This window comes from Chelonia mydas, chromosome 1 (genome assembly GCF_015237465.2).
Source record: "Chelonia mydas isolate rCheMyd1 chromosome 1, rCheMyd1.pri.v2, whole genome shotgun sequence".
Taxonomy (NCBI): domain Eukaryota; kingdom Metazoa; phylum Chordata; order Testudines; family Cheloniidae; genus Chelonia; species Chelonia mydas.
This window is the reverse complement of record NC_057849.1, coordinates 305,532,377-305,553,794: the sequence shown is the minus strand read 5'-3', so window position 1 is coordinate 305,553,794 and position 21,418 is coordinate 305,532,377. Positions and strand designations below refer to the sequence as shown.

Below are 21,418 nucleotides of genomic sequence, written 5' to 3'. Positions count from 1 at the left end.
AAGTGAAATGGGACAGGCTGGTGACTGAGTAATGGTGCTTTGAAAGACTATCCAGAAGATCTAGGTTGTGCTAGTTTCTCACTGTAAATGTTTTCCAGAGGCTGAGCCTTATGGAAAAGTGGAGACGCCTTTCTTCTGTCTTTCCTTTAACACAATGAATGGGTGATTATTTCATTTAAAAAACATTGACTTTTTATCATACCTATTCATTTAAAAAAAGGGGGAAAACAAGAGTCTCTTTGAGTTACAGAGAGAAAATATGTTGACTTCACCTATGGCGTGAGGAAAAGAGTTATCCTATGATGTATTGTGCTGATGGTTTATAATGTGTCGAGATCTAAATCTGTCCTTACCAGGAAATTTACAGCTTAATATTTTTCAGCACAATGAGCCAGGTCTGCTCCTAATAAGTCTCAGAGACATTTTCAGTGAAAAACATATTTACATGTAACAAGAAAACACTAAAACCAGATCTTGTATGTGTAATGTGGCATTTACCTTTTAGACAATGAAATAACAGCTGCTAATACTTGATTATAGTGAAGTCCTCTATACATTTTATAAGATGTCTTATGATTATTTTAGTTACCTATACCCTGCCTATATGTCAATATATGTCCTATGTAAAAAGTATTTTTTGCAACACATGCTTAGCCTTTGAACTGGAAGATGCTAATGAGTCGTATCTAAAATGTTCCCTTAAAAAGATCATGAAATTAACATGACCTATCTTCATAATCCATTCTATAGACCTCTAAAAATGGTCTTTTTCTTTTGCTTGTGAAAATAAAGGGTATGACCTGTAAGCAGATGTAGGAGCAGGCTGAGAAGCACATGCAACAGAAGGCTCTATTGTACAAATTTTCTTTTGTAAGGATGTTTAAAGTATAGTTAATATAAACACCAAAATGCTTGGTCTTCAAGTGCCTGCTGGTTAAAGGAGTGCCGAAATGCTGCACCCTAATTTGTTCTCTTCCTTCTGTGTGTTCTTCCTTATCTCACATGCCTACTTTTTGAGCATATAACGGCTTGCTTGTCTCAAACTCCTTTCACGAGTTCCTCAGATTCTGCTAGTCTTTAATTAACAACGCTGAGCTTTGAAGGAAAATTCAGATATTAAAAGCTTGTTAAATGAATAACAGAATTCTCTTAATCAAAGCTGCAGACTTAATCTTTCTGTGACTTAAAGATAGGAAATGCATGTTTTTCACTTGCAGAATTGAAAACTGATCGGTTTTGTTTTGTTTTTTTTATTCTGAGCGTCACTGTGCATGTTACATTTGAAAACAAGCATTCTTAGAAAGGGTTGAGGCTTTTTTAGTGAATTTGTTTCTAACCAAAAATCTCAGGGAATGGGGGGGGGCGGGATTCTGAAATGTAATACACTATAAAAATCCACAGGTCAAATTAATGGCTCCATGTAAATATTATGCATTAATTTTTTTCTTGTCTTACAACTGTTTTATTTTCTCTCTTTTGCTGGTACATTTTTGGCAGCACTGCTGTACCCATCTGTCCACATGGATTTAAATACAAATGTCAACTTGTGTATTCCTCCTTATCTCAATTTTTCTGTTTTCATCTATTTTGTTAAGGATAGAAAAGGTTCTATTTTTTTTAATATTTGGACATATGCAGGTCAGTAATATAAATTACTGTGCAGATGACCAGTATCACATAACACTTAAAAACAACTTCACCTGCGTTCAGTTGAAAACAAACATACATACACCCTATTATCACCTCTTTAGACAAAAGCCTGATTGAAGGTCAAGAGATTCACACTCTGTCAAACCAGCAGGAGAAGCTACTTCCAGAGTTGAGGGCGCTTCACCGAGAACATTCTGCCACCAGTCCTATGACATTTGTATCTAGGGACAGTAAGCTTAAGAGCCCCATTTGATCTCATATGCTGCATCTGTTCACAGGGGCCCCAGTCCTGCATTACACTCAGTGACTCCTGCAAATTACTTGGAGCATTTAACTCCTATTGACATCAGTATTTCACAGGAGGCTCTCCACACCTTACAGGATTGAGCCAAGTGAGAAATGATTGGGGTCAAGGAAATATCAGCACTCAAGGAAATCCCCAAATGTACTGTGTGATCAATCACTTTTCTAAAGGCTGGGTAGAGTATGGGTAACAATTTGCAAGACTGTCAGAGTTTCTTTCTGCAAAAGGATGCTGGAATCTTCTTTTCTGCTAGGACACCATTGAACAGTCTCCACTAGCAACAAAGCTGCTACCTCTCACTTGATTTTACTGACCATATGAACACAGATCCAACTCACAGTAGGGTTTCAAACCTTCTGATATATCTAGAACCGGAGTGAGTGAAACTTGTTGAAAGATGAGCAGAGATGACATTTCATCTATACTCCTCAGGAATGAATATATTCCAACAGAAGCAGATGGGCCAGTCCGAATCCAACTGATCTGATCCTCAAAAATAAGTGGGAATTTTACGAGTGAGGGAAAGTATTATTTTTCAGTGATTCACCTAGCTGTACAGTACCAAAAGCATTTGTGGTGGATGAGATTTTGTGGTTGCTGTTTAGGAGGAAAGGAAAATCCAGTTTGCCTCTTCGTGTAAGTGAAGAAGATGCTTAAGTGGTGGAAGGCCATAGGTGATCATCAGTAGAGTGGTCCACCAACTGTACAGTACTCTACTCTCATTTAGAGACTTCTGAAACTTACTTGGGTCCATCAGTTGCCATGGATGGACCAATGGAAGAGGTCCTAAACTGCAACCAGAAAAATGAACCGTGACTTGAAATTGAAAAATCAAGTCACCTGTATAACTTTTCCTTGGTTGGTAAGAGGGGGTCACAAATATTGCTATTAGCTCCAGAAGAGTGCTCAGGTGATTTATGGAACAGAAAAGCTTTAATTCTAATTGCCCTGTGCTACCAGGCCATATTAGCATGTTCCTGTGGGAGTGGACAACAAAATAACACTAAAACCATACAAATAACTAGTTAAAAAATGTCAGTGCCATTTTGTTTTAATCTTGTTTTAACTCTGAAGCAAATGAAGAAAAAGATTTGGAAGAATAAAACAAGCATGTGTTTTGAAATCTGTTGTTTTTCTGTATTTTTAAGATAGAACTATCTTGGGGCCAGGTGGAATAGCCATTACTCTTGTGGGTGAGCAGTTACTTACAGGAGTAACAGAAACTGCACCTGAAAGTAAATGTTCACTAGTGTAAATCAGGTTATGCCTACCCTGCATTTAAACTCCTGCAGCTGGCCAGTGCCAGCTGACTCAGGTTCGCAGGGCTCGGGCTACGTCGCTGTTTAATTGCAGTGTAGACATTAGGGTTTGGGTTGCAGCCTCCCACCTCGCAGGGTCCTATAGCCTGGGCTCCAGTCTGATCCCAAATGTCTACACCACAACTAAACAGCCCCTTAGCCCGAGCCCCGCAAGCCTGAGTCAGCTGGCATGGGCCAGCTGCGGGTGTCTAATTGCAGTGTAGACATACCTTAAGGGGCTCTCTGTCTGGCCCTCATTTGTATCTTTCTGGGAGAATAACAGCTTTATATGCTATTCTGCCACAGTAATATTTAAGTGAAGCAAGAAAACCATGTTTCAAAGTTGGGGCTATTTTTGAAGAACGCATTTTGGAGATCTCAGTCATACCTTATTGTCTATTGTACACATTTTCTGACATCTTTTTGTGCTCTCCTTATTCTTCTTGCAGCACACTCAGTTCTGTCGAAACACTCACTGCAAATACATTTGGCAATTCTAAAAAATTTAGGTACTGTCGGTGTAGTTCTGTGTGACAACAAACTCAGTGAAGTGACAGTTCCTTTGTATGTAGTGATTCTAGTCTTAGTGCAGGTTGACAGATGTGACATTCTCCTGGTTCACCTTTCTCACTTGTCATTATCTGCACCCCTGGCTCTTTCCTGTCACATATGTAACATGCCTCAGTGAGGTTTAATATGACAGAACTATTTACTTTATCACTCCGGAGCACAATCTCTCTTGACAATGAAATCAGACAGTGAAATTTACTCAAATTTGAGCATGTTCCATCTGTCAGGGGGCTGAGGCAAAGTGTCAGGGCATCCATCAAAAGAGAGAAGATAAGTTATTTGCTCTTTCACTTCAAATTTATATGATAGTATATTGATGTACATAGCTACACATACCTTCACCATATCAGATTTTTATTGCTGTCTTTGAAATAATTTAAAGAGTTCAGGCATGTTTTCCTCCTTGACCTGACAGGTCACAAATATAAATGATTATGAGCGTAGGGAGTTGTTGCTTACAGCACATTATGTCATGACCAGGTAACAATCTATCACTTCTAGATTTAATGTTGGTTGAGAAAGTTAAGATCTGAGTTTCGCCAGTTGACCTTTCATTACTTTCTTTGGTGGTTAGTTAAAATAATTAATAAATTAAAGTACTGACGTGTCTTTTTAAACATGCTGCACAGAGAAAAGTCATGAGTTTTATATGACAGATGTATAATATTGGAAATGTTTACTTCAGGTTTCTGGAACTCTTCTGTATTACCTTTCATGCAATATTTTTAATGATATACATTTTAAGATCCTGATTCCGTAAAACATTCTTATTCAGGACAAGACTTGAGCATATGCTTAAATTTGCTCTTAAATTAAAGCGTGTGCTTGTATAGGATTGGACTTAAACATTTACTTAAATATGTTCCAGAATGAAGACCAGTATTCCTTGGGCCACATCACAATCTTCTTGTTCATTAGAATTTATTGAGAAACCAAATACATCAGATAACAATTTGACATTATAGTAATTGAATGTCTGTTTCTCTCTTTATTTGTTGTTTTTCTGACGTACTGTCGTTTGATGTTCAAAAGCTGAAAATAGACTATTTAAATAGTAGATAAAATTTTATTCACAAATCATGTGTAGTCTGTTTCCTTGCTAATTGCCAATCTCTTTAAATTTGTATTGTTTTAGAGCATATTGTTGCAAACTTTACTCCTGTGAGCAGTCATGCATAGTTCTATTAAAATCAAGCTCATTGACTCAGTGGGGTTACTTGCAGGAGTAGTAACATATTAAGTATTGGGCCCTTAATTTTTACCTTTTTTGCCTGATTTGGTTAAAAAATAAAAACAGCTTCCTTAGCATGAAAGCCTTGCTGAGGCGTTTAAATCAAAGATAATTTTTCAACATTTATTCACAGCTTGTTTAGAAATACTATTTCAGTATTTTGATATACATGTCTGTCTGCATATAAAAAATAAATACATTGGAATGGATGCAACATTTTTAAAACTGAGATATACTTTATAGAAAACAAAGTATTGAGATATTTATAGTCTGAGCAAAATAGGAAATAATTATGAATGTGATTTGTTAAAAAATAAATTATAGCCCAACGTGCCACATTTGTAGTGGTATCTCTGCACAGAAAATCCATTCCTTTCTCAATATGCTGTGGACTGACCATTTGAATTCATGGCCTAACTTCTTTTCATTAACAATAACAAGCCACAAGTATACTGGAGCTTAAATTAATTGCCAGTATTCTAAATGTCATCAGTTCTAATCATCTTGTTAATTCAATGCCCAGTATTATTTTAATTGTATCAGTTTTCCTTTTGACACTTTTTCATGAAGTAAATATAATATTTTATAAACACGCAGGCCTGCTCATTATAAAACATAATGGTGTCTACTGTCAGTGAGAGACGTAGAAATATGATTATGCAGGTAAACTTTTTTTTAATTGCTATGTACTTGCATTTAATATTCAGTATAGCTAATGTATTAATTATATTTCTATGGTGTAAAAGGAAGGTACATTATAATTTGTGTGTACACACACTCACACAGAATATAACCGCTTTTTCAGTTTTATCATTTCTATGTAGTTAGGATCGCTCATATATTCAAACTATGTCTCCAATCACTTATTTCGTCTTTGCATTTTTGAAGTGATGTTATTAGATAGCTGAGTTGCAAACTTAGGTGATTGTATACCCTTAGTTCCATTATGTGCCTGAATCAAAAAGGATTTATGTTACAGTGTATGTAAATAGCTGGGAAAACGTACACAGAAAATTGTACTGGAAAGATCAGACATTTTGAGTTCTGGACAAGACATCTAAGGTGAGATACACCTTGGTGTGGGTACAAGGCCCTCTGAATCACTCAAGTTTCATAGACAGGGTTTTATGGGAGAGGAGGTACTGATTGAAAGATCACACCTGTGGCTCTGTGGAGCCTTGCATGCTGGAGAGGAGAACTCTTTGGCGGGTCATAGAGGGGTGGCTAGCTGGTAAACAATAAAAATGAGAATAGGGTGGGGTGAGGATTGTTTGTTTTTGGGTTTTCCACCTTTTCTGAACTCAGAAGTGGCTTTTGAATGGATTTTGTTCAAACTTTCTAATAACTGGTTTGAAACCAATCATGAAATATTTCAAATAGAAGAGAGAATTTATCACAAAGTCATTAGCATATGAAAACGTAATTATAATGGAAGTTCTGATGTAACCTTGTCTACAGCAAGAGCTATTAGGGACTCACTAAAAAGAAAAGCTAGTAGAGACCAAAAATGCAAGGATATTCCATAGTATTTTTGTTTATTAGAAATTTACTTGAGAATGTTGATCCCTGTATAAATTTGTTCACACCCAGGTTAAGTCTCTTAAGAATCCAGTAATAATTATGCTTCCTCTGGTATATGAATGCTCTTTTCTTAAGGTGTGTATTCCTTCAACAATTCATAATAGACAAAATTTACCATTGTGCAGAAAGCCAGCAGAAGGTCTATACATTGCTTAAATTCCACTTAAGCCCTCCTGTGGGTTGACGAGGAACTTAAACAGTGCATAGATCTTGTACTGGCTCTCTGTACAGAGATGAATTTCACCCAGGCTATCAGCTATCAAAGCAAGAACTTTAGAGATGCAGTTGAACTAATGGTTTATTTTTATATCAGGTATTTGCCTGTATTTAAGAAGGGGTTTGTGTTACTTGGTAGGTGTTTTAAAATAAATGTATTAGAGTAATATTATTTTAACATAGCTTCCCCTTTTGCAAGTGCAAATTTGCACTTGTGGTTTAGCACCCATAAAATGGAATTATGGGTACCAGTCAGAGGCTCTGCACTTTGAAGTACTTGTTTTTCACCTGTAAAAAGGACTCAAGACATTCAAATATCCAGATTTGCACTGGCAGTTTAGTTGCAGGTGCAGATTTTGCAGGTGTAAATTGCACTCACAGAAAGGGCACTTTTTAAAGGTTAATTATTAATTACTGCAAGTTGAATGAGGAAAAAAAATAGTTTGTTTTGAGAAAGGACCTCATTTGTTGCAGTCTCTTTTGCTGTATACCTGATCTTCCTCCAATGTTCTCGTGCCTGCTCTGTCTTGTTCACTTGCTGCTTCTTGTCCATGTTGAGGGAGTTTCATGCGGTAGGTCTGACCCTAATTGGTGCTCATTCCTTCAGGAAACTAGAGACGGGAAACTTTTTCATGGTGAGATGCTTTTCTGCATTGTCAGACGCACAATGCCTCAGGGTGGGTACCTCCAAGGATCAGAGATTTGGAATTCAGAAGACTGGGCCTCAGTTTTGTCCAGGAATGCTCAGTTGAGTGCAAGGACAGGACGTAGCTGGGAAATGGATCAGAAAAACTGCCTGTGCTACCTTCTATTGGGTAAGCATGGGTGTTATTGGGTGGGTCTTTATGATAGGGAAGCTGGAATGAAAGACTACAGGGAAATGGGAGCCGGATAAATAGTTAAAAATTTGAATTTCTAAGCTCTAGTCTAATTGATTTCTCAATATAAGTTTCAGCCTAGTTCTTTAACTGTATACATACATTGCTTTGAAATAAACCCAGTAATAATGGAAAGGGGGCAAAGGCCAGGGAGAACTCTGGGTGTATGAATGGGGTAAATGACAATGCGTACATTGAAGGATGTTGTTCAAACAAAACCCACTGTTAATTGATTAAAACATACCAAGACAGAAGGCAGATTTAGTTTCTATGATTAGGATTAATATGTGGAAGAAAATGTTGAACAAAAGATTAAATAACTATATCATATTACAGGCCTGATGGAATTGGAACAGTTTCAGTTGAAGAGAAAGAAAGGTTTGAGGAGACTAAAAACCGACTTTCTTCCCTTTTAGAAAACCAGATAAGCCACTTCAGGTGAGTGTATAATTCATTCAGTGCATATGAAGCTTCACTCAAAACGGTTTTGACATGGTGGTGTTCATTGTTGTGACTATGAATAAGACATAGCAAAGATAAAAGTTGTTATTTGAGGAAAAATTCAAGTCATAGTAAATATAACATAATACATTTATATTGGATGTCTTTCAAAAAGATATCATTTAATTTAATCACACATTATTGGCCTGTAGCGTTCACTTATATAGCAAAGGAGACTAATTCCTTCCAATGTGGGAATCACTGGGTGAAATTCTATGGGTTCTGACCTCCTGCATAACAGACTAGATGACCATAGCAGTGCTTTTGGCCTTAAAACCTATGATTATAATTTTAGCTCATGATTAGCTGAAAAACTTCAAATGAAGATGAGTGAGTAAGCCGTACTAAAGTGTTAATCAGTATGATCCATATGCAAACTGAGTGTCCTGATTGATTGCAGCTGAGTTAAGTTAAAAAATTTTTTTAACCTTTGAGCTAATCAGATCCCATATGCAATATCTATTTCCTGACTGAACCCATCAGAGGTAAATATTTTTCTGGGTATCTAATCTGTCTTTACTAAACTTTATATTTTTTATGCATTTCCCCCCCATATCAGGCAAAGTCTCTGCTCCCTAGTCCTCAATGAAGAGTTTGTCCATGCTGAGTTTCAAATTTTAGCCGTTTTTGTTGTTGCCCAGTTCAAAAACTTGATTTAGAATTAAATCACAAAGGAAAGAGTATTTCTTCTCCAAGTGATCATCTACAAGGATTCCAGTCTTGATCCACATGCACCCCATGCACACGAAATCAGATTCTTTTGGCCAGCAGTGTCCACTGAAGCTGCATCTGAGCCCTAGATGTCCTTGTGCCCCCGCCAGAACCTAGGGCACAAAGGGTAGACCAGGCCCAACCAAGCCTTAGTTCCTTTTTACCATTCATGGCAGCAAAACAGAATCCCTGAAGTATCCCGCCAGCTTCTCTGCACACTGTGCTAGCTAGTGTTAGTTATTTGTTAGTCTTGGTGCCTGTTGGCAACACACACATGCACAAAAGAAAAAGAAATTTTATTTTTTTTAGTCAAGTTCTGGATTTAGGCTAGAACACTCCCTGTACAGGTGTTCTAGCAGAATGTCAGAAGAGAAATCTCTGGGGTTTAAAACCTGCCCCTCATGTGAAGTTTCAATGCCACTTAATGATGGGCACTCTAGGTGCCCATTTTGTTTAGGAGAGGGACATGTTCCTGAGTGATGTACCATATGTTACCCCTCCTTTGGGTGGACTTAGAAAGCCAGAGAAGCCTGCCTGAAATTGTTCCTCCTGTAGTGCCCTATGCAAACTCCTCAGACACCAAAAGGAAGGACACAGCTGAACCTCACTCCTCAGGTTGGTCCCTCTCCATGGGTGCCCTGGTGAAACCAGATTCCACCCTGAACTCCCAGGCTCTGTAGACCAACAGGCCCCAATCATCACCCATCATTCCAGCTTCGATTACCTCTGAGGAGGTAGGAAGGAGCACTGCTCCAGAACTGAGCCAAGGCGGAAGACTCATAAGTCTTACTTATCTCACGGCCAACAGCCAAGGGGCAGCCAATAGCCTGAGAAGGGTCCCTCTGGCACCAGCTGTTAAGAGAGCACTGGTGGTACCCACTGAAACTGTGTACCACGTCTCTCTTGGTATTGAGCCTTCAGTATCTGGCATTTCTGCACAAGCAATCTCATAAAAGTGTTCCTCAGTGCCCAGCACATCAATAACTAGTGTGTTGATACCCAGGGCATATACAGTACTGAGTGATTATTTGTGAGCCTGGTACTGGACTCTCCTCTTCTATGAGGTTGGGGGTGGTGATAACTAAGTGACCAGCTATTGAGTTTGTCAGTCAAGCAAGTAAAGGTGGAATCTCCAATATTGACTTCATCCTCTATCAGCTGAGGGAGCACAGCAGAGCCAGGGCACCTGTGACAGGACAGCCCCTCCCTTGGAAGAGGTATATTTTTAATCCCCTTGTGGGCATAGTAGGAACTCCTCTCCTACACACCCACCTTCCCCTCCTCATGTAGCACAACAGAACTCAGGAAGAGACTACTCTAAGGAGGGATCTGTAAGGGACAGCAGGAAATGACCTACGGTTCCCCCATGTGTCTGCCATACTCATATGAGCCCTGGCCCTATTGGACATCCTGGGGACTGCAGCCATATTCAGTCATCATCGGCTCCTTCTAGGCTTAGATTCCCCTCCCCCGAAAGGCAGTATAGACCAACAGAGCCAGGTCAGCGAGTGCAGCCTCAGATCCTGAAAAGATAGGAAAAGGGAGGCGATGAGGATCAGCATCTACAAGGGGAAGAATAATTTGTCCCTGCTGCAATCTCCTCATTCTCTCCCAACAAGGCAGCAAATCTCTCAATGTCTTCAAGACAACTTCATCAAGTATATGGCAGAGATTCTAGATATACCTCTGGAAGTGGTGCAGCAAAAACTTCTCAAACTCCTGCACATCTTGCATTTTTCTATGCCTATAAATGAGGCACTGTTGAAACCTGTGAAAGACTTGTGGTGTATACGAGTATCCATTTTGGCCACATTGAAATGAGCTGACAGAGATATCAAATCCCTTCCAAGGGATTTGACTGTTTTTATTCCCACACAGTTCCAGGGTCTTCTGGTAGCTGCATTCCAAGAGACGCTGACACAACAGAGTCCTTCCAATTCTATATCTAGGGAGAGAAACCCCAAGAAACTGGACCTGTTTGGATGCAAAGTCTGTTCATTTACCAGTCTCCAGATGCATGTGGCTAATTTCCAAGTTCTTCTGACAAATGCAATTATAGGAATTGGTACAACCTGTCTCATTTAGTGGGCATGCTATCTCAAGAGCATGAACTGGAGATAAACACCGTCATATCCAAGGGACAGCTTATTGCCCACATGTCCTGACACGGCCAACGCAGCAGCACATACTATGACTACATCAGTGACTGTGAGAATTTCTTTTTGGATCCAGTCTTCAGAGATTCCTAGGTTGATCCAAACAACAACTGAGGAATTGCCCTTTGAGAGCAACAAACTTTTTAATTCAAAGGCAGATGAGGCCATCCATCCTTTAAAGGACACTAGGGCAACTCTGTGTTCTCTGGGCCTCTGTGTTCCCACCCCAAGAAGGAAGCAAACAAGACCACCAGCCTCCTTTGGGCATAATTCTTCTCCCCACTGTTATCACCAGCTCCAAAGGACCTCAGAGCTGCCGAGAAGGAAGCAAAGGTTCCACTGAGGATGAACCTCCACCTCTTCTTCCGCTGTCTCAGAATCTGGGTCTTACATCAAGCAGCCGGTATGATTCCAATGTCAAGATCCTGACAGTAATGCTCAAAGATCTCTTCCCTTCTACCTCCCCTTGCCCTCCTTTGGCAGCTTCCTCTTTTAGTTTAATTAATTTTGGACTCAGAACTTCTTAAACCAGTAGGTCCTGGAAATTGTAAACAAAGGCTACTCTATCCAATTCTTTGTACTCCTTACCCATCCCTTTTCAGGGACTCTTCTCACAACATACTGCCTTTTACAATTTGAAGCAGTAGAGGAACTGGCCTTAGAGTTCAGAGACAGGTATATTTATTTTCATTACTTTTTCATCCCAAAGAAGAAAGGGATTTGGTGTTCCATTCTTGCTCTTCAGCATTTCAGTAAATTCATCTGCCATTTTAAATTTAGGATAGTGATGCTAGCCTCCATAATTCCCTTATTAGAATCTGAAGATTGGGTCATAGGTATCTTGCAGGTCGAGAGCTGTTTCCACATATCCATTCATCTGGCCCACAGGAAATAGCTCAGATTCCTAGTAGGAACCAGTGCAAGGTCCTGACCTTTGGTCTTTCCACAGCACTGAAGGTATTCACCAAGTACTTGGCAGTCATGGCAGCTCATCTAAGCAGACAAGGAATCCAGGTCAACCCATCCCTCAATAATTATCTGATCTGAGTAATCTTAAATTCTTAACATTGCTGGACACTAAAAATCATGGTCTTGATAAAGACAGTGTATTTATGGCTTATTACAACAATCTGTAACCCTACATCCTATGATTGCAGAAGTGTTAACAGGACGGTTCACTTTGAATAGTCTTTTAGAATATGTGTTAACTACTTACACTGAACAATCTGTTCCACCTTGCATTTAGGTGTGACATCTGGGCTTGTCGTCACTGCAGGCTAAATCAGCACCACTGCGATTGATGCGGCGGCGTCGATTTAGCAGGTGTGGTGAAGACTCAATAAGGTGATGGGAGAGTGCTCTGCCGTCGACTTCAGTATTCCACCTCAATGAGAGGCGGAAGCTATGTTGACGGGATAGCGTCTTAACTAGCGTAGCTGAGATCGACTTACCTCGTTAGTATAGACAAGGCCTCTGAGTACCTTTCCTAGACCTGAAGAAGAGCTCTGTGTAGCTTGAAAGCTCGTCTCTCTCACCAACAGAATTTGGTCCAATAAAAGATACTACCTCACCCACCTTGTCTGATCTGAGTAAGATCACCTGAGTGGGTGATGAATTTCTTTGAAATAACCTTAAAGCTCTTTGCTACTCTGAGCATCAAACTTAAGCTCAAAGGGCCCTGTCTTTTTACATTGACAGGACAAACTCATTCAGGAACACACCAAGAGTATGTCTACACGAGAGACCTTACAGCGGCAGAGCAGTACGGATGCAGCTGCGCTGCTGTGAGATATCTCGTGTTGCCACTCTATGCCAATAGGAGAGAGCTCTCCTATTGACGTAATTAAACTACCTCCAATGAGTGGCAGTAGCTATGTCAGCGGGAGAAACTCTCCTGCTTACATAGCGCTGTGCACACTGCCACTTATGCTGGTGAAACTTATGTTGCTCAGGGGTGTGTTTTTTCATGGCACAAGACTGTTTGTAGCATTTGTAGAGAGGGTTATCATAGAATCATAGAATAGAATATCAGGGTTGGAAGGGACCTCAGGAGGTCATCTAGTCCAACCCCCTGCTCAAAGCAGGACCAATCCCCAACTAAATCATCCCAGCCAGGGCTTTGTCAAGCCTGACCTTAAAAACTTCTAAGGAAGGAGATTCCACCACCTCCCTAGGTAACGCATTCCAGTGTTTCACCACCCTCCTAGTGAAAAAGTTTTTCCTAATATCCAACCGAAACCTCCCCCACTGCAACTTGAGACCATTACTCCTTGTTCTGTCATCAGCTACCACTGAGAACAGTCTAGATCCATCCTCTTTGGAACCCCCTTTCAGGTAGTTGAAAGCAGCTATCAAATCCCCCCTCATTCTTCTCTTCCGCAGACTAAACAATCCCAGTTCCCTTAGCCTCTCCTCATAAGTCATGTGTTCCAGTCCTATTATCATTTATAGGTTTATAGGTCAGGAAAGGCCAGGTCTACACTAGCACTTGTCAGTAAAACTTCTGTTGCTCTCCCGTCAGCATAACGCGGCTACACAAGCTATACCAACACAGCTGTGCTGCTGTTCGCTCATAAGCATAGACATAGCCTAAGAGATTATCTGTGTAGGTCTCCAACTGTGTAAGGACATGTTATGAGTTAGCCAGGTTAGATCCACCTAGACACATTAGAGCTTGTTCCACTGCTGCCTATTTGAAGAATGTCCATGTTCCTGAAATCTACAGAGCAGCTACAAGGAACTTGATCTGCACACTGACAAGCCACTATTCTCTGATAGAGGGTTTCAGACCAGATGCCTGCTTTGGAAGGGCTGTCCTGCAAGAAGTTTAAGTAGGACTCCCACTACTCATCCTCAAGCAAACAGACAATTATTTGTTAGTCACTAAGAGTGGAATCCAAGTGGGCAAGCACTCAAAGAGGAAAAACAGTTACTTACCCTACAGTAACTTTAGTTCTTTGACATACGTTGTCCGCATGGATTCCACAACCCGCATGGATTCCACAACTCCTTCTTCTCCTCTACAATAGAGTTCTACTTCTCTGGGATTGGGGATTGGCAAAGGAAATGAGGGATGGTTGGGCCTGCTCTGCCCTTTATGCCCACAGATGGAAGAACAAGAGGACAGCTAGGGATCAAATGCAGCCCCAACGAACACTGTTGGCCAACATAATCTGATCTCATTTACATGGGGTGCAGGCCTACCAAGAGTGGAATCCATGTGGAGAACATATCTCAAAGAACCACAGTTACTGTAAGTAACCATTCTTCTTTTTCCATTATCCCATAATTTAAAAATAGCTGAAATATATCTTTTCAAACTCTCCTAAAAAGTTCACCTTTTGGCAAAGCATGGAAAAATGTAGCTGATTAAGTGAGTATTTTGGAAAAGTATGGCTGCATGAAAATAGGTGGTTGTAATGGAAACTGTTTTGTAGCCTTAATTCTCGTGACTACTACAATACAGAACTGTAATTATTAATTAGAGCTCTCTATAGTTAGATCGTTTTCAGCATTGACTCAGGACTACGTGCATTTTAGCAGTGTTACATTATTTACATATCATATGAAGGAAGCAACACTTTAGAACGTACCCAGTGGGATCTCTTGATTTGAAATGCTAAATGTTATCCAGGGATCAATAACATGTACTCATAAACTACGTCACCTACAGGTTAACAGGAGTAAACAATAGAAGAGACAATACATGGATTATGCAAATACTCTGAGAAGGTTTAAGAAGGAGGAGGCAAATACAACAGCCAAACGTGTATTTTATTTAAAAGTGGATTAAGGCTAAGGATTAAATCTGTTTTGCTAATTTGTTAATACCCCCAAGAGTTGCTAGCACAACAATAAGAAATAAGCAGAATGAAGAAGATAGTGTACTGGCACTATGTCTGCTGAAAAGATTTGTCTGACCTCATTTTCAGGGTTTTATTATAGGTTGGCCAAAGTGATTACTAAAATTCATTGGTCTGAATCCTTTTATTACTGGTAAAATGATGTTAGAAAATAAAGCAACCATTCTCGTTATAATAATAATAATATTAAAAGAAATGTAGTTTCATGCAAATAATCTCAACAAAGTAGAAAATCCCTTTTTTGATTGGGGATATCCCAGCAAAATACAGGTTTCATAGATCGGATTAGGAAAGGGTATGATGTTCTGAGCTCTACAGACTTGAAGGAGTGGCAAGGGTTTTTTTAATCAGTTGAATTTATGGAATCTTTTCTTTTTTAATTAGTTAAGCGCCAAAAGTGTTGTGGTGCTGTATGAGACGTAAGAGGTTTGTGTCCTGGGGATCTTCCAATTAAAGCCACTATAAAATGCATTCATATGTAATATAGTTATAACAAAAGAGGAAACATTAGAGGAAATTTGCACCCGTTTTAGCATTAATATTTTAAAAAGTGTAGATATCAGAGATTTTCTTCTGATTGCTAAACTGATATTAAAGCAGGATAGAACAGGTAAAATGCTACTTTACAGTTTCTTACTGCAATGTCTGCTAAAGTCATAAATGAAATCCCTTCTCAACACCATGGACACCTCTGACACCAAACTCAGAATATTTTTGTAAATACCATTCATAGTTTAATCACCATGACAGGTGCTTTTTCATCTTTTGGACTTTCAGAATCTTGGAGCTGAGGAAGAGGGGTTCAGATTTCATTTAATGTTATCCTATATATTGGATTGATGAAAAGATTTAAAGGTGTCTTCTGTCAATACACAGTATACATGTACCTTGCACTAATGTAAATTAAGGGAATGATGTATGCACATTACATGTAAAATAAAATTCTTAATTTAGAAATTACACTCTTGATAATGCGTCCTGTGTTTTGTTGTTTGTTTTTTGTTTTGTTTTTAAGATACTGTTTCCCTTTTGGACGTCCTGAAGGAGCTTTAAAAGCCACACTTTCATTACTTGAAAGGGTATGTTTTTTTAATGTTTTAATCCTGTTGGAGTACTTAATCTGTGTGTCCTATTATAAGTGTGACAGTGAGGACACCTGCACTTCTGTTTAGATACTGTTCTACTTGTTTCATTAATGCACTGCAACATTTTTCAACAATGACAGATAGTAGTCCAATCTAGAACATATTTACAGGAACTTCCTGAAGTCATTGCAGTGTGTCCCTATTTCTTTATAAATTGATGGTTATTGAGCACAACCTCTCAAACGAATCCTGGCCATGTGCCACCTGAGGCATATTGCACATATGCTTAACTAAACTTAAAAAAAACCTCCATAAAATTGAAATAAACTCCCAGTAAGAGCAAAATTGAAGTCAATTTAAGAAGAAAAGGCAAAGGGCTAAAGTCAGCCAAATTGGCATGGAGACATGGAAATAAAGTCTGGTCCTACAAATCCCCTGCACTGGGCCATAAGAAAGACAAGCATTGTTAACAGCATCTATCCTGCCTTGGGAAAGAGGGGCTTTAAATTTTAGAAATGACTCCTTAGGAGTATATATCTTTTATTTATATTTTAAGCTACTAAAAGCCAACATACCTGTAAAGATTGAGTGACGTTGAAGTCACTGGCAAAGCTTCCAGTGTCTGTCCACGCCAGAAGAGACAGAAGGCCATGGATGTGGTTTAACTAGGCCACAGTTTTATACACTTATAATATCTGGAAGTACCCTGCAATAAATTGTACAGAGCAGAGGTTGGCTCCCTGCTGATCCAGACATAGTAGCCCCAACCCCCCTTCATCAGCTTCGTTAAAGGGGGTCAAGAAAAGGAGGGGGGTCACTCCCTAGTGGTGAGATGTAGGAGACCCAAAACTGCCATTACTCGGTTCCCATAAGGGATGCTTTCCTGCAAATCTTTTTCCAGTCCATTTCATCCAATAACTGTATCCCATTTATACCAAGTACCTGCACTGGTCATCCACCACAAGTTTTATGAATTTAAGTTGCGATAGTATAACCTAACCCCCTTACCCTATGCCACCTGTTCCCAGACCAGCAATGGGGAATGCAAAAAAACCCAAGCCTCTCCGGCAATGAGGGAAAAATTCCTTTCCAACCTTCTCAGGAAAAAGGGCAACTACCACAATAGCCACAGCAGCTCAATACGGAACCCTGGTTCCGTATTGCCAACTATTGCCAACTTCAAGTGAAGTGGGGAGAGAGAAGGGGCTTCCAGCCCGATCTGGGTAAAGAGGGTCTCTCCATGGCTGCCTGGGCTATAAATACCCCCACCCCTCTTCTGGTCAGCAGGAAGGGCAATGCAGTGACCTTGTCCTGACATGGCCCCATCTGCTTTCTACCCTTCCTGTCTGTCCTTGTAAACCTTCCCCCTTCTTCCCATCTGCTCTCAGAGAGCCCTTAAAGGGACAATGCTCCTTTTCTTCCAGCTAGCCAGACAAAGACCCACTCTCATAACGGTTGCAGTGGGTATTTCATCCTCAGCCATTTTATCTTGGTTACTACATTTTAAATGCCTTTAATTTTTTTTTAAAAGTGTCGTGCTTTTTTTTGAAAGGCTGTGTATGATCTAGCCTTCTAGTGCTCCAAAAATTCAATGAAAGTCTGGTACTTGTGCTGCCTAAAATAGCTAATCCTTTTTCACAAATTAGACCTGCTTAATTTTAATAAGCATATGCAGGAGAAAAAACGAGTCAGTAATGGCAAGTCTTGATGCTGTGCTCTTTCAATATTTTTTTTATTTTTTTCATCTGTCAGTGAGTGCTATGCTCATGAAATTGTTGGATGCATTTCACTGGCAAAGGCTTAGCAAAGCACAGATAGGTGCTCCACAAATTTCGCTCCTCGCATCTCTAGCTGTGTACCTTAATCTAACCTTCAACGCTTCTGGTATTCCAGTCTTGGTTCTCACTAGAACAGAAACTGACAATCATGCTGAATGGTGCCACGCTGTAGGGGTGGTCTTTTAATGTGCATAAATGAGAACAAGAATGAAACCATCAAATTAATGCAACATAAATCAGGGTTTGAACTCAAATCTTCAGAGGCAAATAGCTAGTTTATTAACCAACTGTGCCATCTACTGAAATGCCTCTTTGATTTCTGCATTTATTAGCAAATCTAAAATAGCCACTGGTGTACATTCAGATTTTTCTCTTGGGCTTTAGGTAATGTGTGTAACCAATGTGTGTATGTTTGTCTCTGGGAAAGGTTTTAATGAAAGATATTGCCACTCCCATACCAGCAGAAGAGGTGAAGAAAGTGGTTAGAAAATGTCTGGAGAAAGCTGCCTTGATCAATTACACGCGACTTACAGAATATGCCAAAATAGAAGGTTAGTACAGTGATCAACTGCCAAAGTGGCTGTAAAAGCCAGCAATGCCTATTAACTGAATATTCTGTGAGCAGCCTTTTCCCTTTCCTGAACAAATCTGTACCACAGCAAGGGGAAATGTCTCATTAAAATCTCAGCTGGTGAACTGTAGAGCTTTTTCCTATTCATTGCTTTAATATGCCTCCTGGGACCGTGCTTGAATGAAAGATCCAGACTTCATGTTTAAGTTATCCTTTGTTCTTATGTGATTTTCTTTAAGCCTAAAAGTGTGTTCATGGCTTCTTTTTAATTTCTCTTCGTATTCCTAATAATTAAATTATTGGCAGTACATTCTTGCCATATCAGCAATAACAGTGCCCTGAAACTTGGAAACCAAGGTGACAGAGGCCTTATAAATACCATAGCCAAGCAGGCAAAGAGATAGCAGAGTAATTTTGTTTGTTGTTGTGATGTCTTATCATTGTCAGTCAGAGATGGAAAACTTACTGGTTTTAATATATTGAGATGTAACAGTAAATTGTTGAAATATCAATTATCTTTAGATTATTTATAAAATGCAATAACAGAAGTAAGTATTATTTCTCATGATGATCTGCACTTTTTCTTTATTTACAATTTGTGTACATTTGGGGTAATGAGATTCCTCAGAATTGTTGCTAGTCATGGAGTAGTTTATGATGTGCAATGTTATTGTTCAACCTAAAGCTTGTATTACAGTAAGTCATAACACTGGGAAAAATTTATGAAGCCATAAATGCAATAAAATTATTTTCAGAAAGCATAAGATAACAGTGTACCAGTCATCCATTGTATACTGGTACATAGTTAACTTTAGGATTAGGAAAAAGGTATGAAGGTCATTTTTAAAAAACATAGACAGTAGATGAGTTAGTTCAGCAGAAGAAAGACCATGACATATGCTTAAGAGTTACATGTTATTACTAAACATTAAAATCTGTTTTAGTATAATTTTTAATAACATTCTGGAATTAAATACAGTAATGATATCAAAACCCAGTGAAATGAAAGGAGGCCAATGTTTGTAGAAGTATTATAATTTTTTTGTTTTTATTAATTCCAGCTCTGGTCAAACTCCGTGACAAACATGAGTTAACCAATCTCATGAGTGATTAACCAAAAAAAGGGGAAAAAAGCGATCTCATCACTATAGCAACCAATATTATATAACAGCAGTAACAACGTGAAGCGACCTTAGTAACCAGTTTATCATAATTAATTATGATATCACGTTGTGTTAAAGCAAGAAGGATGAATATTAGGTTTTTTTTTTTAAAATGAGAGAGTCAAGATACCGCTTCTCCCTTAGCTTTGATAGTATGCATACTCATAATGGGGGACTTTTGCTGTTCAATAATCTTGAGCTTTTAGCAGAACTGTAAGAATAATAGGTATAAAAATTTAAAAAATAAATTAGACATCACTAAAGCCTGTGAAAGACTTAGAAACTTACTGATTTTAAGCTGGATGTAGAAACAGTTTATTTACAATAAAAAAAACAGCATTGCACATATGTTCTGAATTTTATTCTGAAAAAGTGTGGGAATGCAATTCTCCTAAGGACCACATTCTGCACTTTAAACCACGCATATAATTCCCACTAATTATTCCCACTATAATTCCCACTAACAGGAATTCCATGTGAGCAGAAATTTGGCCCACTATATATTTTGACTAAAGTGAATTTATTTGTAGTTTACTAAGCCACTGCCCCATCTGATGCATAATTAGCTTGCTGTAAGTGCAAGGAATATAATGGAAAGCCCCAGCTACAGAAATCCATTTTTTAAATTTTCTTTTACATATATGTGTGTATATATATATATACACAAATACATAACATCAAGAAGAAATTTTTTTTAAAGAAAAAGAGAGTGTATACATGTCCTAACTCCCTATAGGCACCGAAACCTCATATGACACATACCTTGTCCAATAGCTTGAGTTGTGTCTCTTTAGGTTGGTAGCAATCCTGGTCTGTCTGCATGTACTGAAATGGAGTTCTCGGTCCCCATAACAATTAGTATAACTATTTTTATTACTTGCTTACTCCCTGCATGGGACAGTGGGAAGCATCTAAGCATTATGTAACCTGTACAGCATTCATAATAATGAATTGTAATGAACACTTTGGTATTGTAACTGTTTCCTGCTCAATTAATATTTCCACAGTCAACAAACCAGATTCAGTTAGTCAAACATCAGCGTACTCCATGTGCTCTAGTGATTATATTGGCTATGTATAAATCGATAACAATGAAGTACAGAATAAAGCCACAAAGACGGTTATCATAATAATAGTAACATACAGTATTCTTATTCTGTGTTTTAGTGTTTTTTCTCTCACCAATTTCCCAAGCACAATATGAGATGGATATGCAGGCTCAGTCATTGGGCATAAACCAGAAAGAGAACCGTTCCTAAAATATAGTCAGATGGGAGTAGCAAATCAACAAGGACTACATAGACACACACACACATTACACCCTCTATGGGAAAAGTTAGGTGATCTGTGAAAACTCAAACAGGACAGTCTGGGATTAAGAAATATCCTGTAGTATTTGACATGAAAATGTACTATACATTTAAATACATGCTGAAAATAGAAAATGCCATTATCAACAAAATTTCAACCTGAGTTCAGCTTATTTTAATCCTCTTTCATTTCCCCTTTTTTCTACCTCCTTTCCCCACATATCTCTTCATTACCAAAGAAGGAGGTCTGTTCAGAATATCATTTTTAATGTGATCTATTTTTGGATGAATAGCATGTGATTGGTTGCTTTTTTTGAATTGCTTAATGATATTGAATTTTAAAGCGAATTTTTTAGTGCCTTCTTTTTTTCTTAAACTGATTTATGGTTGTCAGGTTTTTATCTGAAGAGCAACAAATGTAGTTTTCTGTATGCATACAGAAGAGTCAGTCAAAAATTTTAAATAGACGAGCACTGAAATGCCTGATTTGATATTTGTTCTGCTTTGATGGGGTTAAATTAAGCGCTATATTTTTCTCTGATGGTGTCTTAA

General features: G+C 38.8%; 1 protein-coding gene across 26 annotated transcripts in view; it reads left to right on the top strand.

Moving 5' to 3' along the window:
* Window positions 1–21,418, top strand: part of CADPS2 (calcium dependent secretion activator 2) — a 556,952-nt gene that overhangs the window by 410,081 nt on the left and 125,453 nt on the right. For all 26 annotated transcript variants that reach the window (XM_037888978.2, XM_037888976.2, XM_037888967.2 and 23 more), the window contains 3 exons: window positions 8,065–8,166; window positions 15,975–16,038; window positions 18,250–18,373. In XM_037888978.2, the coding sequence (XP_037744906.1) occupies window positions 8,065–8,166; window positions 15,975–16,038; window positions 18,250–18,373 (290 nt within the window). The remainder of the gene's footprint in view (window positions 1–8,064; window positions 8,167–15,974; window positions 16,039–18,249; window positions 18,374–21,418) is intronic.